At 35.6% G+C, this 26,315-nt stretch overlaps 1 protein-coding gene across 3 annotated transcripts in view; it reads right to left on the bottom strand.

The window, feature by feature from the left end:
- The window catches only part of TBC1D30 (TBC1 domain family member 30), a 36,898-nt gene extending 10,854 nt beyond the window's left edge, over positions 1–26,044 (bottom strand). The window contains exons 1-8 of one of the 3 annotated variants that reach the window (XM_058190398.1): positions 25,465–26,044; positions 21,097–21,261; positions 9,519–9,580; positions 8,676–8,741; positions 6,728–6,853; positions 5,559–5,744; positions 5,170–5,338; positions 4,162–4,330 (exon numbers count right to left, since the gene is read on the bottom strand). In XM_058190398.1, the coding sequence (XP_058046381.1) occupies positions 4,162–4,330; positions 5,170–5,338; positions 5,559–5,744; positions 6,728–6,853; positions 8,676–8,741; positions 9,519–9,580; positions 21,097–21,261; positions 25,465–25,843 (1,322 nt within the window). In that variant the 5' untranslated portion in view covers positions 25,844–26,044. Of the gene's footprint in view, positions 1–4,161; positions 4,331–5,169; positions 5,339–5,558; positions 5,745–6,727; positions 6,854–8,675; positions 8,742–9,518; positions 9,581–14,167; positions 14,349–21,096; positions 21,262–25,464 lie in introns of those variants that run through there. The other 2 variants (XM_058190399.1, XM_058190401.1) reach the window with 2 other exon arrangements.
- Positions 26,045–26,315: the final 271 nt, after the last annotated feature.

Genomic DNA, 26,315 nt, shown 5'->3' with positions numbered 1-26,315 from the left:
TGTTTCTTCTGTTCCGAATAAGAAAAATGGTATAGTTATATATTTGAAGAAAAATATATCAGCTAAATTAATTGAAACGGACATTCAAGGAAGATATATTGCTATTGAATTGATTTTAGAAGGAAAAAAGACACTTGTGGTTGGCATATATGCACCTAATCAACAACAAGAAAAATTTTATAAACTGTTACATGAAAAATTGACTCTTTGGGACTATAAAACATTTATTATATTAGGGTATTGGAATGGTGTAATGGATATTAGAAAAGATAAAAGAACTCTTTCTAAGAAAATTCCTATGCATGCAAAACTGCCTAAATCTTTTTTTTTGTTTGATGGAAGATTTTGAGTTGAAAGATATATGGAGAAGGCAGAATTTTGATGATAGAGACTATACTTATTTTTCGGACAGGCACCAATCTTTTTCACATATTGATTTTATATTAATTACCAATGACTTGCTTTCTAGGGTTAAGAAAACAAAGATATTTCCAAGGTGTTTAACTGATCATAGTCCGGTATGGATGGAGTTGCAATATGAAGGCGGAAGAAGATCATGGAGAATAAATGAAAATTTGTTTAGATATGAGGATAATGTAAATCAATGTAAAAAACAAATGAAAGAATTTTTTGATTATAATTTGAATATGGGAACTTCGATAGAAATGGTGTGGGACGCTAGCAAGGCCTTTATGAGAGGAAATTTGATATATATTAATAGTAGACAGAGGAGAAAATTACAAAAACAGCGTAGGGATTTAGAAGAGGAAATTCAGAGGAAACAACAATTATTGGTATATAATCCACATGATTTAAAAATTAATGAGGCGATAAAGATATTACAGAGTCAATTTAATATGTTAATGGCAGATCAGGTGGCAACCAATATACAATATGCTAAACATAATACTTTTTGTAATGCCAATAAATCAGGGAGGTGGTTGGCTTATATGTTAAGGAAAAGACAGAAAGCACGTACTATTGAAAGAATTGAATACAAGGGTAAAGTGAGATTTCAACAGGATAAAATTAAAAAAGCTTTCTTGGAATATTATACAAATTTATATGCCAGAGATACAATATTGAATATGGATATTGATAAATATTTGAAAGAATATAAGGTTAAAGGTTTAACTAATGAACAAAGGGAAGAGTTGAATCGGCCTATAACTTCTGAGGAAATTACTTTGGTAATAAAGCAATTAAAAATAGGGAAATCCCCGGGCACAGATGGACTTACAGCAATATATTATAAAAAGTTACAGGATGAGATAGTTGGTCCACTTATGGAGTTATTTAATCAGATACTGATGGGAGGAGGAGTGCCACCATCATGGAGGACTACTTTTATTTCATTGATACCAAAAGAGGATCAGGATTGTACTAAGCCTGGGAATTATAGACCGATTTCACTCTTGAATAATGATTATAAGATTTTTGCGAAAATAATGGCAAATAGGTTAATGGAAATTGTACAACAAAGGATTCATACTGACCAGTCTGGTTTTATAAAAGGGAGACAAATGAGGAATAATGTTAGGCAGATAGTGAATTTATTGGAATATTTGGAAAAGAAAAATCAGATTCCAGCAGCGTTTATATTTTTGGATGCAGAGAAAGCTTTTGATCGTTTGCATTGGGAATTTTTATTTAAATTAACAGACAAAATGCAATTTGGAAATGGTTTTATACGAATACTTAGGGCAATTTATGGAGAGCAAACAGCTCAGATAATAATTAATGGTAGTTTGACAGATAGTTTTAAAATTGCGAAAGGAACAAGGCAGGGGTGTCTTTTATCACCTTTATTGTTTATTCTGTCTTTGGAACCTTTATTAGATAAGATAAGAGAGTTAAGGGAGAGAGGGTATTAGAATTAGAAGACATGAATACAAAGTCAGAGCATTTGCAGATGATTTGGTTGTTATGTTGACTCAGCCTATAAATTCGAGTGTATATTTGTTGGAAGTAATTAATCAATATGGAAGGGTCTCAGGGTTTAAAGTGAATCAAAATAAAACAAAAGTGTTAACCAAAAATATGATTAAGAATCAGAAAGAAAAACTAGAGGAAATAACAGGATTTGAAATTGTAAAAAAGGTTAAATATTTAGGAGTCTTTCTTACTTCATCAAATGTAAAATTGTATAAGAATAATTATGATGTGTTATGGAAAAAAATTCAGAAGGAAATGAATACTTGGAAAAAATTACAATTATCTTTGTTGGGGAGAATAGCAGCTATAAAAATGAATGTTTTGCCTAAATTCTTGTTCTTGTTTCAGATGATACCAATAATTAAGAAAGACAAAAATTTGGAAGAATGGCAGATTGGAATTAATAAATTTATATGGGAAGGAAAAAAGCGAGAGTCAAAATGAAAATAATGCAAGATACACGGGAAAGAGGAGGATTAAAAATGCCTAATTTAAAACTGTATTATGAAGCAGTTGTTCTTTCGGTAATAAGTGATTGGTTTAATTTGACGGAGGAAAGGATTTTGAATATAGAAGGTTATGATTTATTATATGGTTGGCATGCATATTTATTGTATGATAAGAAAGTAGATAAAGCTTTTAAGAATCATGTGTTGAGAATTTCTCTTCTGCGTGTCTGGAAAAAATATTATTATAAGTTAAATTATAAAATTCCTATATGGGCAAGTCCTCGGCATGCAGTAGAGAATATAAATATAGAACAGGAACAAGAAATGATTACTTATAAAGATCTTTTATATAATGAGAGGGGAAATTTACAACTAAAATCTTTGGATACATTAAAAGAAGAAGGGAGGAATTATACTTGGTTTCAATATGGACAGTTAAAGGCTAGATGGAAAGAAGATCAGAAAATTGGTATTATTCAAAATGAAGAAAATTTGGTTAAACAAATTAGAAATCAAACCCAGGGGCATATAAAGAGATTGTATAATGTGTTGATAGAAATAGATTCTGAAAGAGATTTAATAAAGGATTGTATGATAAAATGGGCACAGAATATTCAGGAACCAATAATGTTGGAAACATGGGGAAAAATTTGGGTTAGAAATGTTAAATTTACGCAAGCGCAGAATTTAAGGGAAAATTTTTATAAGATGTTTTATAGATGGCATTTAGATCCTAAGAAATTATCACGTATGTATCCAGATATGCGAAATGTTGGAGATGTAATTGTGATGATGCTACATATTTTCATGTATGGTGGACTTGTAAGAAAATTAAGTCTTTCTGGATAAGAATTTGGTGGATTATGCAGAATGTTCTGAAGAAGAAGATAAAGTTCCTACCGCAATTTTTCCTTTTGGGAATAACAACAGACTGTACAGTGATTGAGACTAAATTGATTTTTAACTTAATAACAGCAGCAAGACTGTTGATTGGACAATATTGGAAGAAAAAAGAATTACCCACAATAGAAGAATGGATATTGAAAGTTTCCAATTTGGCTGAGATGGCTAAAATCTCAGCCTTCTTGAAAGACAGTACTCAAGAAAAATATCTAAATGAATGGAAGAATTGGATTGATTATATTCAAAATAGATATCAGATTAAGAAATTTCAGATTGCCTTTGGATGAAGGACGTTGTTCTTGATTTTAATGGAAGAAGTCAGGTTATGTGAAGGAGAAGGATTATAATTGTGTTAGATTTTAAAAATTTAATGTATGACTGTTTGTTTATTGAACTATACCTTGTGTTTGCTCCGGGAAGTCAGGGGGGGAGGGGGGTTTTGGAGGGAGGGGGGAAGGAGGGGGAGGGGAGGGGAAAAATTTAATTGTTGTTGTAAAACTTTTTCAATAAAAAAATAAAACAAAAATAAAACAAATCATCACCATCATTTTAATGTAGATCCCACAGTCTCTCATGTACCTAGTAAAGTATTACTTAATATCTAGTACTACAGTCACTGAACAAAATAATTCAACTTCAGACAAAGGTTTTAGGCCCAAACAACTGCCTTTTCCATGAGCAAGTGAATATAACCTCACTGAAAGAAGGAAATATGGTGAAACAGAGAAATTCAAAATGAAACAAAATTTTATGCTACAAGGGGAAAATGAAGGTGCATAACAATAATTTTCAGTACTTAAATAACATTTCAAAGAGCTTGTCCACAAAATTTATCAATGGTTTATTTTTAGACATAAAATGAAAATATACTTACACTTCTAGTTTTGCCCAAATAGCCAGTGCTACTCTCAGTATAATTTCTGACCCCTCAAAGAATACAGAATCCCAAATTTTTAAAACTGTATGGTTAGGAAGGCATGTAGCAAACAGGGTCAGGAACCACTGCATAGTGAAGACATTTGTAAGTGGAGGTTCATACCCACCTGAAACAGAAAAAAACAGGAAAATAACCACTTGCTGTCTTTTCTGCATATCCTAACACAAAAATGGATAGAGTACAGAATTGTAGTACGATACCAAATTATATCATTGTGTTCAATTTCAGCTTCTTATTAATTCAAAAAGCTAAAAGTAATCATTAATGTTGTAGATAATCATGTTTGTGGGATACCATTTTTAATATATAATATATTGACTCCCTTTTAACAACTTTAGCATGTGATCAAGCTGAACTGATGTCAGAAAAGCTAAATTGGGTGAGATCTGACTGATACTTGAACAGGAAACCACCTGAGATCACAAAATAAAATTAAAGCATGTTAAAATATGTTTGAAGACCCATAAAAACAATCTTGTCAAATATTTACAGGCTCTGCTCTGCTCTGCTCTTTAATATTTAAAAATGTAAAAGCTTTACTTGATGCAGAAAATCTCAAAACTTTCCTAGGTAATAGCACAATCCTTCAAATCTGTAATTGCTATATTAGCATTTTTTTGTCTACCACCTTATTTATAACTGGTTTTGACACATCGTTAGACCTGACCCAGAAGTAAAGGTGTCTACTATTTCTAACTTGCATACACATGCATCAAACCAAGGTTTTTAGCTATCACCCAAGATACCTGATATCATCAATCTGCATATCTGATTTCATAGATTCCTATTTAATTGTATCTTCTCAAACACCTTCTAATTTTAAACAGCACTTATGGTTTCAACCCAGAATTTTACATTTTTATTTTAAATTAGAAGTAATGAAATTTATTTCTAAGAGGTAAAGAAGCAAAAAAAGGAAGAAATATTTGCATGGCCGTTGTATACCTCCACTTTCCTTGTTGACAGCTTTTTGGAGAGTATCCAAATGCTGGGACAACTCAGGAAGCTTCATTCTCAGAAGATCTCGGAATACTGCCATGTCAACAGACAGTGCTTTCAGATTATTGACAAAATAGCTATCAGGCAGCACTTTATCGATTAAGTAAATCATTATCTGAAAATCAAGCAGAAAAACAGGATAAAGATAAAAGATAAATCTTTATCATCCAAGCAACAATCTATTTGTATAAACATGTTATAAATTAAGTCATAACTGATTCTTATATCCATACATCTTCATTTAGTCTTTAGAGGGCCTTGTTCCTATACCAGGGTATTTTTAAGAGCCAACAGAATACAATATGAATAAAAATGTGGTCAACAGATATACTTACTTTTAATGCATCTCCCTCATTGCCTTCTACTACTTCCAGGATGAGAGCAGCAAGGATGTTAAAACCTTGACAATATCCTACAGATTTATTCCACCTGGCATAAGCCAATAAAACTCTTTTCAATACCACTCTGTCTTGTTCTGCCTCTTGGCCACAATAAGAACTGCATCCAGTTCGATGAAGATCCTAAGTGGGAATGGAAGAGAAACAATGAAATATTTCATATTTCTTTAAATGCAAGTATAAATTATACCTCTGTATTTTTACTTTCTGAAGTCAACCTACTGCATATTGTGTTCTGGAATCTAAGAGTAGGAAAACATCCATCTTTGCACTAGAATGTTTGAGCAGCAAATAATCAGCATTTCAAGAAGTAATTACACCCAATCAATATGCATTAATAATAATGTAGAAACTGTCACATAAAACATGGATTCTTTTTGTTGAACAATTCTTCAATTCTGTAGAATGTAGAATATATCATCAGAATGTAAGATAAGTGTGACTAGATTTTATACCTTTTTTTCAAGCATTCAATTAGCTATACTAGTCCAAATTAGAATTATCAGAATATGAAGGGAAAATAAATTAATTTGTCCTTGGGTTATTTGCCTGGTAAATAATGCACTGAAGTTACTATTTTTCCCAGCTAATCATCTAGAATATATCAAGGAAGGAAGACAAGACTCAGAAACTCAGAAATGTAGCACAGAAATGTAAGTTTTTAAGGAGACGTGTTAACAATGAGAAAAAAGAGATGGCATTTTTCCTTTATCCAGCTACTTTTTTTATCTGGGCATTAACAGAATTTAATTTTTGTTACTTTGGAAGCTCCCTTAATACATTACATAAGAACTGAATCTACTCTGGAAGATAGTGATAATTTATTGTTCTGTTTACTGCTTTGTTTTGCAATTCTGAAGGCAAATCCAATGATTATTTGTTTGATATGGAGATTATCCTACAAAACCAGTATAAAATGAAAAAAATAAATATGTCATTAGCAGTACAAAAATAAAGGAAGCAGGGAAACTGATCAAACTGAGACAATAGTGAGAAATTATAATTTCTTGATTACTATAAAATATAATAAGAACACTCAGCACATAAGCATTATTGTGCTATGAATGTAAAGACTTTAATAAGCAAATTAATAAGCTTTTAAATACCTTCACAATCTGTATTCCCATGGAATCATCATCAGGATTACTTCGGTCATTGAAAGTGAAACGCATAGTTTTATCCCAGTCAATCGCTATACTCTTTAAATAGTGATCTGCCAAAGTGAGCCAAACCTTAAAAGATATACCACAAACAATCTTAGCTTTGCTTGAAATGGATTGCATTTTACAACTATTCAAAAATATTCTGCATATTTAATATGTTGCCATCAATTATATATATAGCACAGAAACATAAATGTGTTCACTTGCTTTTTCTAAAATTAAGGAAGAGGCAGAATGTTCCATGCCCTGCCAGAATGAGACCAGGAATTCTGAAAATATACAGCATGGAGACTTAGCATCTTTCTCACTTTAGACTTTGTGCTTTCTATGCAAAGTACTGGAGGGGGAGAAACATAAATTAGATGGTCACATTATAGATGCATCATGTCCTATCCAGCTTTAGCCTTTTTATATTCAGACAATAAGCTAAACTGAACAGGAGTTATTGTAACAATGATTAGAACAAGTAGGCATGACTTTCTTTGGAAGCTAGACAGCCTAACCATCTGATCATGATCTGTGACTTCCTCCATAGAAATAACATTTCTACCAGCAAAACATAAGTATATGAATGGAAATTATTTGTTTAAATTATTCCAAGCATGCTAACTAAGAAGCTTCGATACATGTCCCAGACAGAAATATGTTGTCCTACAACCTTTTAAGTGATATTGTTTTCTAAATCTACTTCTTTATTCTGCTTATTTTACACAATAAAGTTTACAATCATAGCAAATTAAAAACCATATGCTAAATTAAAGTAAGCTACATAGTTCATAGTTATGAAATGCCTATATATAGGGAAATGTGCACGTTTATAGTGAAACATATTAGCCATATAACAGTATGATTTACCTTAGAAAGGATTCAAACAAAATGTTTTAGAAGTATCTTCCAGGTTACCCAGTGTGTTCGAAATGCAGTAATTCAGACAAAAGCAGTAAACATGAATCTAATCTTTGCCTACTCGTTGAAACTAAAATCACAACTCTAGCAGACTGACCTCTCTAATTGTGGCATACCATTACAAATATTTATTGAAAAGACTGATCCAAAAGAAACTGAGCCCCTATGGTTTCTCCAGTGATACCATCTTAACCTCAGAGTTAGATCAATATTAAGTCAAAGGATCTTAGATCAAGAAAGTCAAACACAAATTGCTTCTTTCTCATACAATATAATGAAAAATAACCATGTTTTAGTGCCTAAACCAGGCTCATGTTTATATCATATTCAGAAGAGTTTTATCTTTCATTTGATTTAATGTTTTCCCCACAGCTGCCCTGGAATGGAAATACAGGAAAACCCCATATGTAACCCTCTACTGATCTGTGATATGGGTGCCATGGAAAACACAGCCCATGTTGCTCTTGCTAGTTCTAACGGGACCAATTGACCACCTCTCTTTTATTTAAGTTTCTGGGACACTCTATTAGCTTTTACCTGTGCTGTCTATTAAATAATAAAGATAAAATTTATTTCTCTAAAAATAGCAAAATTTTGCTACAAAATTTGTAGCCACCCACAAATGGTTGCTAATAATTCCTGTTCTTAAGGGATAGTTTTATGTTGTTCATTTTATTGACTGTATTTTTATTGATCAATGACCAAAATAAAATTCTATTAGATGTTTATTTCTTAATTTAATTGGATTTTCTTAATTACCTTTCTATTGGTACAGCATAATCTATTATCTATTTGTTATTCCTAATTTCAGTATTTTTCTAAGAAGGAATTTGCTTAATTAGAAACTTTTACTGGTACCTATACTATAGCATTAAATACATGGAAGTTTTCATTGCTGGACTACACAGCAACTATTTATCTTAAGTCCAGAACTTCACATAATGTTTATCACTATGCATTCTATGAAGGACAGGAGTTTACTTACCTTTCTTCTCCAGTCCTTTGGAATTCCTGTAGACAGCCTAGCCACTGCTTTGAGAGCATCATGCCACTAAAAGCAACCATCCCAACAGTGTGAAATTATTCCAATGTGAAACACAATTCAACATACAGTGCAGGTAATCCTCGACTTATAACCATTCATTTAGTGACCATTTGAAGTTACAACAACACTGGAAAAAATAACTTACAACCAGTGCTCCCACTTAAACTGTCCCTGTATCCTATCAAAATTTGGGTCCTTGGCAATTGGCCTGTATTTATGGCAACTGCAATGTCGCAGGATCACATGATAACTATTTGCGATTTTCCCAGTCAGCTTCCGACAAGCAATGAAAAAAGCCAGATTTGCTTAACAACTAGGGAAAAAATCATTGTAAAATTGAGTGTGCTTCACTTAACTGACTTACTTAACAGTGGAAATTCTGATCACAATTGTGGTTGTAAGTTGAGGACTATGTGTATTTCAATATTATAGAAGCAATATGTACCATTAAACTATTTGCCCACAAAATATTTAAATACAATTGTAAAACAGAGAAGAAAAAGGTGCTGTGTATTAATTTATTTACACAAGAATTGCAAAAATATACAATTGATTTTAATACTTTGAGCTTCTTTCTATTGAAAATAATAATTCCCACTGAGGAAGAAAATAAATCAAAATAAAATGGAACAACTGCAATTACAGTTCAGCTCTTTCAAATAATAAAATACTTCCCAGTTTTAATTAATTAATGCAGTTTTTAAATTATTATTTGTCCACATGCTTGGAAAAATAAGGGTTTTTTTGTAAGACTATTTATTCCAATGAATAAAAATCAGTTACCTGTTGAAAACCATTCTGACCTAATGATGGCTCAAGTGTAAACTTCAACTTTGTGTCCACTCCTATGCAACACAAATAGAAAACAATTACTAATAACTTCATTTATGAATCAAAACTGCATCCCATTAGATAGCATAATATAAACTTGATATGCAAATTAATACATGGATAACATAACTTAAAATGTAATATTACTATATAAAAGTAATGCAACTTTTCACAGTGAGATATTATGAATATGCCAACTGACATTAAGCAAATAATATTCTAAACTAAAAACAAATATGGTGAAAAAATATTTAAATTACAGAATATGATAATCTCTTTCTACATAAACACAATATAACATACATAAACACATGAAGTAAAATAATGTGACATGGTGACATTCCATTGTTGAAGCTGATTGGTTGGAACCATTTGTCTAAGGGAACTCTCCCCTTGCTGGACTTCCCAGACCTATCATCTGATGGAAGACTGATGATTTAGATCCTTACCTCTTTTCACACACCACGCCTGTACATAGTTCTGATAAGTAGTGATGCTCTCTCCAGGATATTAACTCATCTGGGTCATATTCACACTCTGACCACATCACTGAAGCAAGTCTCTTGGAGAAGCACAATGGATGAGATCTATATGGCTCACCAGCTGATCCTTTCAATCTCTGGGCAGTATCACTGAGTTGACACTAGAAGAGACTCTATATGGCTTTATGTGGCTCCTGCACTATCTGAAATACAGTGGGATTTATCTACCATCTCTCAAATGTCTCACTGTCCTTCATAGCTCATCTGTCTTCATGCATGTGGATCAAACAAGTGCTAGCTCTGAGGACATGTTCACTTATAGCACACAAATATATACAAGCACATACAGCACTGATGTAATCACAACAGATACACATAGCTTAAACAAATAAAAAATACTATTCTTTTCCACTTATCATACCACTGCTTTCCTAGAAGCTAAACTGTTGTTTATGTAAATAATTCCTATGAGAAACTGGACTTTTGCTACTGTCTATCTATGGCATTCCAAAAAAAAAGTGGATTATTGAGGCTAATATTAAAAATGTCATATGCATAAACATTGTGCTTAAGTTTGCATACAACTGTTGTAAATGCAAATAGTACTAATACATTCAGGTTTGATTGATTTGCTCTTTTAACATGTACATGAACCCTGAATCTCCCGATTCCTTTTAATGTTGAGATTAAGGATATATGAAATTCATATATACAGTATGTTGTGTTTCACCTTCAAAAACACTCTGAAGCCGCCACTATCAAGATAAAAGAGGATTCACAGAGTACAAAACAGATGGCTACACTTAGCAAATAATCACTGGTGTAACTAAGTTGCCATCTTTTTTCCCCTATATTTTGTTCATTGATTTACTTGGGTATTTGTATTTTTTTTTTAGTGTATTTGAAAAGCAAAGAATAAATCAAGTTGTTTTTACTTTAATGTCATTGTTAGTTCATCCTCTTGTACTTTGCCTGCTGCATTCTCTAGTACCTTTCTATTTATAGAGAGTTCAAAGTACATTTCAAATGCAACACACATAACACCAATACTGTACTGATTCATCTACTAGCTTAGGTTTGTGTGCACTGTTCTTGGATTCTTCTGTGTTGTCTATGCAGTGAGCATGTCATCTTCAAAGACATTCTGAAAGTTTCACAATCAATGGAAAAAAGATCATTCACACTGCACACCTTATCATCCACATTGCTTGCTTAGATTTGTTTTTTAGATTTGCTGACTTCCATGTTGTTCATTTATCACTGCAGTCTGTGATGCATGATGCATGTTGTGTCCTTTTGAGAAAATTCAGTGTTTGCTTAAAAATTACCTGGACTGTTAACTTGGGGGAAGAAGATTGCACTGTTTCCATGCTTTTCTGCACTGAACATAGCAGTCCAAAACTGACTGACAGAACTTCTAGAATGTAATATTTTGTTCAATGTTTCTCATTTTTGTATATGTCCCTAAAGTATTTCAAAATTTTACCCACACTTTGAAATATTAATTTTTTACATAATGTAATCAACATTACATAAATTAATACAAACAGCTGCAAAAATACAGACTTGAATGGTTCATCAAGTCACCAGGAGTTAAACTTGAAGAAGTCTGCCTTTAGTGCATTTGATATTGCACATTAACCAAGGAAGAGGCCTCCGTTATAGAATGTCGCTGTCCAAGCAAATGGTGCTGAAATATCATCAGACACTCTTTACAAAATTATTACAGCATATTTTCGTCCCTCCTTTTTAAAAAAAAAAACTATTTGTCAATGGAAAGCAGCAAACATACCCAATACTTCTTCCTTTCCCCCCACAACAGCCACCCTGTGAGGAGGATTGAGCTGAGTGTTACTGGCTCAAAGTTACTCATTCAGTTTTCATGACTAAGTCAGGCCTAGAACTCTGTCTCTGGTTTCTAGGCTCGTGCCTTAATAAGTCTTATAATAAAAGTTTGATGTTACTCACAATAAAATCTTAGCACTTAAATTACATTTCATAATAAATGTATTAAATTTAAGGTATTTTGATTACCACTCAAACCAATTTTGAGATGTTTGCGTTCACAGTATCAGATTCTCCATTTAATTAAAATTCCCTCAAATTAAGTAGCATGTCAAATTTCCACAGAAGCATATTATTAGAATTAGATTGTTATTAATTTTCTTAAAATATTATTTGCAACATATAAAAGCAATTAATAGAATCTGTAGTTTTTACTATATATCCTTAATGTCAATTTTTAAAAAAAGATTTTAACAATTGCTTCATGAAACAAAATCTGATCAGGAATGTCATAAACTATTTTGGTAAGAGACTCCAAATTAAATTAGCCTAGATTAAAGATAATGATATAATTGGTTACAAGTTTTGCCAATATAGAATTAAGTTCTATTATAAGATCACTACTAGCAAATGAAAAGATACACAAATGAATACAATGATGTCCTTTTGTCAACTTGATTTGCTATGAAATTCAACTAGATACAAGAAAACCAATTAACTCCAACCTCTCAATCACCTCAATAAAATATAAAATAAAACTGAGCATGTAAATAGCTTCTCTAGAGTAGCACATGCTGAAGTGATTACTGAAAATCAGTTTGCTTGTATTTGGTGCATGAGTTTTCATCTTGCTTTCCATGCTTTCTACTTTTCACAAATATTTTCAGTAAGACAATGGATTTGTTCTACTGTTGACTTACTATATGAGTGTTTTCCAATAGTCTTTGACAAGAGCCCTTGATCTTGTACATCTAAGGTACTTTCCAAATGTTTATTTGTTCTTATTATAAAAATATATTCCCTAAAATACTGTATTTCTATAACTCTTTTCTATGTTTCTATTGTCTACATAAATTTGCCTCTATTTTCACTGATGCTTTATTTCTTTTATTTATGGTTTACACACATAAAACACCAATACAAAATGTAAAAGTTTCTAACAAGCCAGATTTAATAATGAAAAAAAAGTACCAACTGACTTCTACAAAAAACTTGGCAACATTTTTAGTGATGTTTGATCTGGTAGACGAAGTCTGTAACCTCTTGGTCAGAAAGATACGTAATTAACTTTTCTGACAAACTGATTTGTGAGTACCAGAAGCCATGAGTGATGGTTTAACAGTGTGTGAGATACTAACTCAATCTCTGTGTCTGAAAAGACACGTGCACTTTTATGGGACACTATGGAACACTAGTATAACCAGCTATTGTCATTATAATGGATAGGTCACCAATCCTCTTAGAAGGAGTAAGTAAGTTGTTATGGTGAAGTATTTAGGTACCGTCTGTGGAGTGGTGTGCAATTGTACCATCATGTAAGTGAGTAAGGTTAGCCCAATCTAAAGACCTGATCCTATGTCCAAGTCCTTAGTGATGTTTTTTAAGTAGAAAGACTTGGGGGGTTTTGTTTTTGAAAGCCTACATGAAATCCTCAATTTTATTCATTTATTTTTAAATCTTCATGAAATATTTTCATTATCCAGATTGTTTAAACAGCTGCCAACCTGAATTCTCAAAAGTTTCACATTTTCTTTTATATTTCATATTCATAATCATATATTTTATTTTTTTATTCTCGTTTGCTAGAAGGAAATTTTAACGTGCTATACTAGACAAGGCTGTATGTTGAGTTTTGATACCGAATGATATTCTCGTACCAATTCAAACAATATATATTGATGGGAAGCCTGCTCCTTTCCACATAGAGCCCTTAGGAAATTCTGTCGCCCCGCCGCCATTTCTAGAAATTGCACACCGCTCCCGAGGCGCAATAAAGTGGCCTTTCAGCTGCTTACGGCCGCAGCGACCATCAAGACGTTCCTCCACCACCACCACCACCTGGCCAAGCACGCGCAGGGTTCTAGGCTATTCCCCCAATTCGGTTGGGCCGATCCCCGGAGATCAACTAGATGCGCAGCACTCCAGGTACTTTCCCTTCCTCCGTCCGCAATAGTCCCCTCCTCTCTGGGCCAAGAGCAAGCCGTTAAATCGTGATGCGCTTAAACCTTCAAGAAAAACCAAACATCCTTCCCCGCCGGCCAAGGAAGCGCCCCTTTTCCGACAAAGGCAGGACCACGCGAGAGCGCGGCCCAGACGGCCTGCGGCGGCCCTTACCAGGCTCCAAAGTGCACAGAAGGCGAGGCGCGGTTCGGGATATGCAGCTCCTTTTCTTCAAGACGTTACTGAGGATGGTGCTGACGCCGCCACCTCCGCCGGTGCTTTGCCGCTTTAAAGACCTTCCCCCTCGCCTCAGGGAACTGGTCAGTCTGTCTTGCCTCATGGGTAACCACAAGCAGGAGCCAAACGCACCATCCACTGGGGTTCCAGGGCCAGCGGTCGCGCCAGCTTCCCGCAGGTGCAGCCGGCGCTCGCGACTAGTGACGCAATCCGGACCTTCGGCGTTTCCAATTCAGCAAGGTTGGGGCCGCTGGGGGAAGGGGACGAGCGATGGCGCGGAGGGAGCCGAGGTTTGAGGACCGAGGGAATTAGAACAGCTGGAACGCGACTTCGGAGGGGCGGCGAAGGAGGGCAGCGGCCTCTTAGCTGGACTCCGCAGTGCAGAGGAGAGGGAAAAAAGGCGAGTCGAGGCGCGGCGCAACCCGGCAAAGGAGAAAAAAGACCGTTCCCGCCCACCATCACAGCATCACTGACAGAAGAGCCAAGCAACTCTTGCTTCTCTGCCGCCACCTGCCAGCAGGCAAAGCTTGCGTTAAAAATAAACCGACTCGGCGTAAATTTCAACAGCAAGGCGCCGACGGCAAAAAACGTAGCCGCCGTCTGAAGGGAGGTCTCCTGGCTTGCTTTCCGGGGAATTAACCAATGAAAATTAATCAGAAAGCTATAACCATGACAATCGGAAACCAGCACCTGTCATTTGCGCATTTCTTTTACGTGGGGAAGTTGCACTCTTTAATAAAGACAAAAGGAGGGAAGAAGGAACGAATCGACTTGGATTTTAGACTGATATTAAATACCAATATCCAGAAGTAGGCTGAAGGATGCTCCTAGTTACAAGTCAAATCTGCAGAAAAGTAAAACTAAAATCACTTTCCGTGTATCTTTTTTTATTTATGCTCTTTTAAGAATTTAGAAAATAGTGGCATCTACAGTATTCCATCAAAAATCTATTTACATTATTTTATGCAACACACTATATGCTTGATAGAGCTGCTTTGCAGATCAACTTAATACACACTGGTCTGTTTATATGTAACTCCCATTTATCAGTGTTGTTTTTTAATATTTCTATAAACTATTCAGTATACTGGGTTTTTCACACACACACCCCAAACAGGCAATAGAGTTCTCAGAACTGCTTCACAAAGATTAAACTATAACATATGTGTTATGATGCACTCCTTATATATGGTAGCTAATATAGCAAAAGGATTCAAGATTGATTTTTTATGCATCAGATGCAAGAATTGATATGACTTTTAGGTTTTCTAGATTTTAGATGATGGTTTGAAACACATAAATATTGCAACTTGATATAATAAGAATTATACCAGCAATATACATGATGTAGTTATGTAGGTCTCCTAGTTTTATGTTCGCTTACTTCCAAATATGAAAACTTAGAAACCTTTTTTGGAAATAATAAAAAAAAACACAAGTGGGCAACTTATACCCATATATGGTATTCCTGGTTTCAAGTTTCAAACAATCCTCTGAAAAATGTAATTTTGGTATTTGGATCATACTTATTTCAGTTTCTGGCTGTTTTAAAGAAATAGTTGAATGACAAAACATTAAAAAAATGAATGGGTGTCTCCAACGACTTCAGACTGTGGCGTGATCTTGCTTACTTCAGCCACTCAGCAAATAACCTTCAACATAGTAGTGTTCTTGAAATATGGACTTCAAAAGAAAAAAAACAGGATCACATCTAATAGCATGTATGCAATAAAGACACTTATAGAAGTTTTCTGTATTGCTCCTACACAATATAGAAAATATATTATAGAGAAAATGTGAACAATGCTGTAGCACAGAGTAGGAATTTAGGCTATATAACTGCTGCAAAAGAAAATCTGAAATTCCTTGTTTAAAATCCCTTTTCTTTGAATTTTGCAATTTTCTATTTATTAGAGAAAGAGAAACCAGGAGATGGTGAGTTCTAATCCTGCTCTAGTCATGAAAGCCAGTTGGGTGACTCTGGATCAGTCATTTTCTCTCGGCTCAACCAACCTCACAGGGCTGTTTTTGTAGGGAAAATGGACGGTATACAAGTACAGCAATAACTTTCTACCAGTAGACAGTTGCTCTCTGTGCCTTGTGTGTTTGAGCAAGGAGTGTTTAATAAATTGAATGCAGTTAGTTTATATTTCTCAAAGACTTTCTGGGACAACATACAATATAAGAGTTAGTGTGGCTACCAAACATGACCTTTCAAAGTTACAGCAGCACTGAAAAAAGTGATTTACAACTGTCCTTGCACTTACAACTGTTGCCCATCCCCAGGGTCACTTGATCAAAATTCATGTTCACTTGATCAAAATTCAGGCACCCTGCAACTAACATGTGTTTATGATGGTTACAGCATCCTGGGGTCGGTCATGTGATCACCATTTGAGATCTTCCCAGTCAGCTTCCAATAACAAAGTCAATGAGGCGAGCTGGATTCCCTTAGTAACCTCATGATTCACTTAACAACTACAGTGATTTGCCTAACAACCATGGAAAAAAAGGTCATAAAATTGGCACAATAACTGCCTTGCTTAGCAATAGAAATTCTGTCCCAATTGTGGTCGTTCATCAAGGACTATCTAATTAGCTTTAACACATTTGCAGTGTATATCATGTCCTATGATCCCATGTTGACTTTTTTCCATCACATAATTATGCTTAGCAGTTGATTGCTAACTGCATTTTAAAACCTTGGTGGGCAAATAAATCAGTCCCAGCAGATCGGTCAAATGGAAAGATATATAATACCCAGGCCTAACAAAAGAAGCAGTGCTGTAATATATCTACAAAAGAAACGTCTCCTAGGTAAAAACTCAAAATATTTTTCAATACAGTATTAATTAAGAGCAAGAGTTCAAACAGTTCAGCATAATTTTATTCTTGAATTGGTTAATACTACCACACATAGTATTAAGAAATTCACCCATGTAAACTATTTGTAAACATAAGACAACTCCAAGAAACCTTAAGGTAATGAAACAGCATTACGTTAATACATGATCCAGTGACAAAGACTACAGATTACATTATTAGTCTATTGAGATAGAACTGAGGAAAATCGGTCATTTTAAGGCAATACTGAATCAAAGGTATGCATTATTGTAGCAAAGCATTTTATTTACCAAGGTATGTTTATATCCCAAATATCTTAAATTTTACAATTAAAAAAATAAAGTAAAATCTATTTAGAAAAATCTAAACCTTAAATTGATACCCGATATTTGCACCAAAACATTCCACAATCAAGATAGCATCACGAAAGTTTAGCCCAGGGGTAGTCAACCTTTTTCTACCTACCACCCACTTTTGTATCTCTGTTAGTAGTAAAACTTTCTAACTGCCCACCAGTTCCACAGTAATGCTGTGTTGTTGTGAGTCATGCGTGTTGTTATCTGCGCATGACTCACATGCATCGTGGATTGGGTTGGGGGGGCGCCGGCTACCAGCTCTGCTTGTCTGTTACAGCTGGGTGGTGTGGGGGGAGATGCACGAGCTGTTCTGGGACGAGGCTTTTTTGTTTGCGGTCACACTATAGCATCATTTAGTTTCACTTATGTAATGCAAACTAAACTTATGCACAGGCGATACAAATAGTATCAGAAATGTAAATTGTCACAGGGAATTTTATGAAAACCTAATGAAAATGTTTTTAAATAATGCTATGATTTTTTTTAAAAAAGTCAATTAAATTAAAAAAAAGGAAAGTGCTTCAGTATTGGGCAAAACCCCTACCGCCCACCATGAAAGCTGGAATGCCACTAGTGGGTGGTAGGGACTAGGCTGACTACCACTGGTTTAGCCCAATCTTTTTACAACCAAGTTGTATACTCCATCTGAGTATACACGTTTCAGAAATGGAAAGTATACACAATGCTCCTTTGGCAGATCTTAAGACTATAGCAGACACAAAGTACAATATTGGTTCTTATTAAAAACAACATAATCGACAAGGTTCCATTCCATAATACAACAAGTTTCATGTCAAAGCAAATCTAATACATCCACTCAAATGTGCCTCTTACTGTGAACAGATAAGTATTAGTCAATGCTATGATAATTCTAAATATTAGACCAGATATTCCCCAGTCTAGGCATGGATGTTTGATTTCTGTTTTCTGAGTACTTTGCATACCCAATGGTTCATATGGAAAACAGATCAGAGACCGAATGAGTTACATTATGTAACTCAACTTTGTAATGGTGAACCCAATCTTTGATTCTTGGTACCACAATTTTAAATTCTATAACATGTAGTTCTTGTTCAGTGACCATTCATTCAACAATCATTCAGTTATCACAGCATTGAACAAGGAGATTTATGAATGATTTTTGTATTTGTGGGTGTTACTGTGCCCCTGCAGTCATGTGATCATTCAAGTGTTTGGCAACCAGCTTGCAATTACACCATCACAGCATCCCATGGTCCTGTGGTCTTCCTTTACAACCTTCACTGCAGGCTTCCAACAAGCTAGGTCAATGAGGAAGCCTATCAGATGTCACAAATGTAATCACATGAACTTGTACTTAATGACTGCAACTAGACCTGCTGGACCTGCTATTATAGGTCTGTGCGGTCACGTCACATCATGGTTTGTGGCCATATTGTTTTAGCAATGGAATTCCTGGTCCCAATTACCACTGTTACCCAGAGACTACTGTAGCAATTCATTGTTCTTTGCTGCAGAGTGTAGGCATGGTGATTTTGTTTATCTCCATCTTACGTAGATACTCTCTAAGGCCCATATATTAACTCTATCTTCTCAAAGATGGATGAGCTCCCTTAGACTATAGCTTATAAAGGAAAGTTTAAATAAACTAGCCAACTTCTTTTGGCAATGCTGAATCTAAACAAGAGGGTTCAGCACAATATTCTAATGTAAACTTTGCCCTTTAGTACTTTAGTGTTTTAGTACTATTCTGATGTTGCATGCAAGTATATAAGAGACAGTGTTTGAGTTGTAATGTTTTAGCCCATATGTCATCACTTTGAGGAAATCTTGGCTTGCTGCAGATGTCCCCGATTTTAAATGATACTTTTTATCATTTTTTTTTCTTGGACAGTAAGCTGTGAGATCCTTAGCTATACACATGCTCAGTTCAAGGGACAGGGCACCAAGTAAAGGTATGTCTCTAGAAGATAAGTGGGGGCAACAACAATAATAATTACCAGGGCAAGTAGGCAAGGCTATGGTGCATAAAATTCAGGAGACTTTAGGAAGAAGAGAGTTGAGTTTTTCTACTGTTTGTCCTTTGGGCTCAGCTCTGCTGCTATATGTAAACTGACCATCTGCCCTCAGATCATCAAGTTTGCTCCATGGCCAAATAAGGTCTTGAACCCGGAGCTCTCCTCTCCCATTCCAATAATTAAATATGGGTCCACACCAGTGGTGGGTTTCAATTTTTTTTACTACCGGTTCTGTGGGTGTGGTTTGGTGGGCATGGCATTGCTTGGTGGGCGTGGCAGGGGAAGGATACTGTAAAATCTCCATTTCCTCCTGATCAGCTGGGACTTGGGAGGCAGAAAATAGATGGGTGTGGAGCCAGTCAGAATTTTTACTACTGGTTCTCCGAACTACTCAAACTTTCTGCTACCAGTTCTCCAGAACTGGTCAGAACCTGCTGAAACCCACCTCTGGTCCACACTGAGGAATAATGCCTTCTTGCAGTGGTATTAAAAATAATGTTGAGGTGAGTTTAATTATTACTTTCACATTCACAAATGCATGTGGGTTTATAAATTTTGGCAGACATTCAGGTTTATAAATGTAGCTAAGTTTTGCAGTTTTGTTTGCACAATTTATTTCCTGCTTTAAGCAAAATATTGCATTTATACGATTTTCAGAACTGATACAGCAGTCTGCTATCTGTAATGCAAAACATCACAGGAAATCATGCAAAAGTACCATTGCCATGCTAGTTGATTTTTATTTGCAGGCTAGTTATTTTGCCAAAGTAAAAAAAACAAACCCTAACTATGGTTAGTCTACATCTTTGAAGTATGATACAAACTTACATTTAAAGAATCCTTGGTATAGCCTGCAACCTATGCATGTTTCCTGGAATAAGCTTTCTTTAACAGAGTGGCTCTTACTTCCAAAGAACCATGTTTTAGGTCCAGGATTATGTTATACAAAATTCTAACCAGCTACTAAAATCAAATAGTAGAAACTTCTAATCTCGAACCCCTCAAGATCAGAACTGGAAGATCATTAACGTGGATAGTTGCATGCACCAGTTCATTTTAGTGCGGTTTTCAAACTAGTTTATGTACTGTACCTGTAGATAGCACATTGCCATGCTGCATGTTAATGAAAAAGACACAAGACAGTTAGCTTTAAAACATTTATGAGAATAACTTGTGTGACATACATTACTGTAGTAGGGTTTGTAATCATGATTAGGTATGTTTTCCAATAAAGTGTTTCTAAAATTGAAGAAATTATAATTGAATTCCTGTTTCCTTGAAACTAAGGAAACAGTCCTTCACACTGACAGTGGGTCTACTTCTTGGAAAATATGTTCTGCATGGAGTCTTGAACTTTTGTTTTATAAAAATCAGGACTTTAGCAATTTGAAATTTTCTCCACAAATATATTGTTACAATCAGAGCTTTTAGTTCTGAAATACTACTATATAAAAACCTTTACCAATTTCTTTACCAATAATATACTGCAATTCTATATGATAAATCCTTAAAAAGTTTAACTCAAAATATGACTTTCTTAGCCACATTACTACAGAAAGTTTATAGAAATAGATTTTTCTTGTCCTGAAAAGCATTTTGAAAATGCAACAGTAGCATAATATTTGTAATAAAATTATAATATTTCTGGATTAACATAAATAGTACTCACGTCGTTTGGGGGAAACGGCCTGTAAACAGGCTGTTACAATATCACAGTTCCTCTGGACTTTATGTAAAAGTCTGTCCTTTTGTTTCAGAAGGCGAAGCAGTTTGGCTGACTGAACACAAATTCTATAATTCAACTCCCGTATTACTGTTGTCAGTTCACTAATATCTGTCAAGAAAAGAAAAAAGGGCCAAAGGATGCAATCGGCAACTTTAAAATCTATTTTCCTCTTTGATAATCAGTATGACTTTCTTCAAATAAGTCTTATCTCTCCAGATGCCCTTAGTAAAATTAGCATGATTATAAGGTAATATATACTACAAAGTCTTATAAAAGAATACTATAGGAAAATGATAGGCATCCATGTTATTATTTAGAAGCACTCGTGTGAAGAATGCAAGGCAATCAATAATTAAAACCACATCCAAATTCTCCATATAACTTTGAACGTATTCTTTAACTTGGGACATGCATGGTTCATTACTGAAATATTACTAAGAAGGAATCTATAAAAATACTAAACTATTTGCTGAGTTTAACTGAAACTGAAATGAATAAGCCTATTTATTATTGGCATTCAATACATTTTAGAGGATCTGAATTTTACCAATAATTATTTAATTAAAATGTTTAAAATTTTTAGAACTGCATGGATTTCAAATACTTTTACTCCAAAGTAGGTATATATAAAATTGAACCTTGATTTGTTGGCTCAATTTGATTTTACTATAGGCTGAATTTGAAATTTTCAAATATAAAATTTTAATTTAAGTTTTCTTTATATAGTGACATCATATGGAATCCAAATAATTTGTAGCAATCTTAATTTGCCATATGATTTAGATGCTACATGTAATAACAAAACACAATAAAACACTGTGATACTCTTTACAGAATTCTACATAATTAAATAAGGTTGTACTCAAAACAAGGCACCCTCCAGTGGACAAAAGCAGACATCAAACAGATTTTTTAAAGTTAGCAATTGGTGACCATTCATGAAATTACTGTAGTTAAAACAAATGAGAGGTTTTATCACTAATAAGTAACCATAGATAATAGACATATTAAATCATTTTAAAAAAAATCAATAGCAACAGACACAGCAAAAATCTACCAGGGAAAAAGAATATTTTCTACACCTAACAAAAATTATAGCAGAAATTTTACTGTAAAGATGCTTTAAAGGTTCGGTACTGAGTTATATACAGGGGTGAAATGCTACCGGTTCGCACTGGTTTGGGAAAACTGGTAGTACTAAAAAGCTACCAGTTTGTCCAAACCGGGTATTTCCGACAATCAGCTGTGCTGTGTGATTTATATTTTCTAGGACACAGGAAATCTAAATCTAAATCTAAATCATGCAGCACAACTGTTTCCCCCCCCCCTTGCTGTTCTACTTATGTTCAAAAGGCTCCTTTTCCATGTGAAGTGTGCGTTTAGTGTGCACTGTGCATGTACATGCATGCAGCTTGCATTTGGTACACATTGTGTATGCACGCGCACACCGCGCATTTGTTGTGCACCACACATGCCTGGGCTGCAAACTGGTGGCAACCCACAGAGGATTTCACCACTGGTTATACACTAATGAAATATGTTAAATAACAAGAGGCTAACAGCCGAGCACTACTTGTAGACAGCTTTCTATGCAATTGGAATTAATGAGAAAATTTTAGTGCAAACACTTCTATCAGGAGGTTGATAATTCTTATCCTTTATAAAGTATCTTTTCAGCTTTCACAGGGGCCATCTTGGTGATCCTTGTAAACATCTTGTTAGGTCACCATGTTACTATTGCAGACAGAATAGGGAACAGTTTCTTGCTTAATATTTTTAAATATTTGAATCATCTTCATTTAAAAAGTCTTTCCATCAGTAAAAAGCAACCTGCCCAGAGGTTATCATTTAAAATAACAACAGCACAAAGGAAGCAATAATTGAGAGAGACAGAGAAAAGAGAAGAAAATCCAGGCACCAATCCTTAAAACTAAGTTTAGGAGAAATGTATATTATAATTTGCATTAATTATATGTGCAGGATAAGAATGCTTTTTGCAAAAGAAAATAACCAAGAAAGCAACTTGGCTGATGGGAAGTGCAGAGATATGGGGAAAACTTTTCTTCTTAGTCCCTGTGACTAAGACTTTTCTAGGACAGTCCCTGTGACTTTTCATCCCACCTTTAGGGGTTGGGGGGGGGGAATCTCTGCTTAACGGAAATAAATTAGGGCACAAGAATAATGTTCAAAGACTGTCAGAAAACTAACAAAATGAAATCCTATAAGAAAGAAGAAAGGAAAATCCTGCTTTGACTGACATATGTCTCAATTAACTGAAACATTTCCTTCAAATTAAGTTCCATTAATATAGCAGAACCCCTAAGTATTATCTTTGATAAAGCTTTCACTACCAGTTCTCTTCCCAAACTTTGGTCACTAGCCACAGTCATCCCTATCTTCAAAAAAGGAGACCCCAGCTTAGTCGAAAACTACAGACCGATCTCCCTTTGCTGCGTCACCTGCAAAGTCATGGAATCTATCATCAACCAATCCATTACCTCACACTTAGAAACTAACAACCTACTCTCCAACAAACAATTTGGTTTCAGGAAAAAATTATCATGTAACTTACAACTTCTCCACTGCAAAAACATATGGACTTCAAATCTTGATCAAGGCAAATCAATAGATGCAATCTACATAGACTTCTGCAAAGCTTTTGACTCAGTAGTACACGATAAACTTCTCCTAAAACTAATATCCTATGGCATCTCAGGACCCCTCCACAAATGGATATCTGCTTTTCTGTCTAACAGACAACAAGTGGTCAAAATTGGCAATGCTTTATCAAATCCTGTTCCTGTCAAGAGTGGCGTTCCTCAAGGCAGCGGCCTTGGAGCAACACTCTTTATACTATACATTAATGATCTTTGTGACCACATCTCAAGTAATTGTGTTCTCTTTGCTGATGATGTCAAACTATTTACCACCACTGACAATACTTCTATCATTCAAAACGACCTTGATCATCTATCCGCTTGGTCTAAAAATTGGCAGCTCCAAATTTCAACCAGCAAATGCTCAGTCTTACATATAAGAAAAAAGAACCCAAAAACTAAGTACATACTAGATGACATTACCTTACAGACGACCCCCATCCCGTTAAAGACCTTGGAGTTTTCATGTCAAATGATCTAAGTACCAAAGCCCACTGCAACTACATAGCAAAAAAAGCTCTAAGAGTTGTAAACCTAAGTTTGCGTAGCTTCTTTTCCAAAAACACCACACTACTAACCAGAGCATATAAAACATTTGCTAGACCAATTCTAGAATACAGCTTGCCTGTTTGGAACCCTCACCACATCTCTGACATCAATACAATTGATGTCCAGAAATATTTTACAAGAAGAGTTCTCCATTCCTCTGAAAACAACAAAATACCTTATCCCACCAGACTTGAAATCCTAGGCTTAGAAAACTTGGAACTCCGTCGCCTTTGACAAGACCTAAGTTTAACTCACAGAATCATCTATTGTAATGTCCTTCCTGTCAAAGACTACTTCAGCTTTAATTGCAATACAAGGGCAACCAATAGATTTAAACTTAATGTTAACCGCTTTAATCTAGATTGCAGAAAATATGACTTCTGTAACAGAATCATCAGTGCTTGGAATACTTTACCTGACTCTGTGGTCTCTTCCCATAATCCTAAAAGCTTTAACCAAAAACTTTCAACTATGGACCTCACCCCATTCCTAAGAGGACCATAAGGGGCGTGCATAAGCGCACAAACGTGCCTACCGTTCCTGTCCTATTGTTTTTCTTTTCTTCTTCCTATATATATATATATATATATATATATATATATATATATATATATATGTTTATATACTATATAATCTTTTTGTATGATGTTGTGACAAAATAAATAAATAAATAAATAAATAAATAAATAAATAAATAAATAAACAAACAAACAAACAAACAAACAAACAAACAAATAAGAGGGTCAGGGCAAATAAAGAAGCAGAATCAAGGTTTAAAGGGTTTTCTTTTCATTACCTTTTATCTCAGACTGAATTCCTACAGTTCTGCCATAGAATCACAACCCTGACTGGGCATTTACCTATATTTTAATGAAGTTCTGTTTATCATAATCACGATCACTTCATTTTTATCTTTTCTCTGCCAACTTGCTTGCCCTGCTTTTAACTCCCAGAAAGACCACCCAGCGCAGACCGAGCCCAGCTCGTCTCTCAGACAGAGAAGCCAGCCCCCTGTTCTTATCGGCTGGAGGAACATTCCCCATTGACAGGACGACACGGGGCCCAGTGGAGGGGAAACCTTGGCGGCATCCTCGGTCTGCTTTACCTTTCTGAGCCAGGTACTTCCTCTGGTGCCGCTGACCCGAGTTCAGCTGCAGCTCCTGCAGGACGCGGGATTCAGCGCTGCTGCCTCTCCCCCCGGGGAAGGCGTCGGAGCCGGCGGACGCCTCCGTGGAACTGTCTACGCTGTCGCGATGGCGAACGCGCGCCACGCTGTAGAGTTCGGTTAGCAGCCCACTCACCAGAGAGGAGGCGCGGCTGCCCCTTCTGCTCCGGCCGGGCTCCTGCTCCGGCTCTTCCTCCTCCACCAGGCTGCCCGCGTTGCTGCTTACTCTGCTCCGAGCAGGCAGCTCCGCAACGCATCTGCCCGTTTCTGCTCCAGCGCCCTCCCTGTCGTCGCCCAAGTCGACCTCCGTGAGCTCCATTGGGCTCCTTCTCCGCGCCGTTGCTGTGAGAAGAGGATGAGCAACGCTTTCACCGCCTGAACTGCTCTCAGGCCAGAGTTCCGGGTTTGTCCCATTCTCCACGAAACGGAGGTGGAAGAGGAAGGGAAAGCCCTTCTGCTCAACGGAGGACCTGCGCCGGCAGAGCGTCACATCCCTCCCAGCCTCTATTAGACTGCGACACTGTCGGCTTGCATTCCTCACCCCTCTAAACAGGTAGTGGCTTCCAAACAGTCCCCGCTCTGCACCTGTTGCCGGGAGCCAATTAGTTGACTTCGAATCACCTGTCCTTTGTTAACTTCACAGGGAGCCTCCTGCTCCAGTAGATGGGATCGGCCGTTTTTGTACTAACCAGTTTGGACTTTTATCTATTCTAGAACAAGTGATCCAGGTTTCACACTGAAACTGGTACAGGTAGCAAAAACAAATGATTACATTTCAGCTAATAGCTGTG

The sequence above is a fragment of the Ahaetulla prasina genome, chromosome 7, assembly GCF_028640845.1.
Source record: "Ahaetulla prasina isolate Xishuangbanna chromosome 7, ASM2864084v1, whole genome shotgun sequence".
Classification (NCBI taxonomy): domain Eukaryota; kingdom Metazoa; phylum Chordata; class Lepidosauria; order Squamata; family Colubridae; genus Ahaetulla; species Ahaetulla prasina.
Note: the sequence above shows the minus strand (reverse complement) of the source record. Positions and strands in the feature narration are given on the sequence as shown.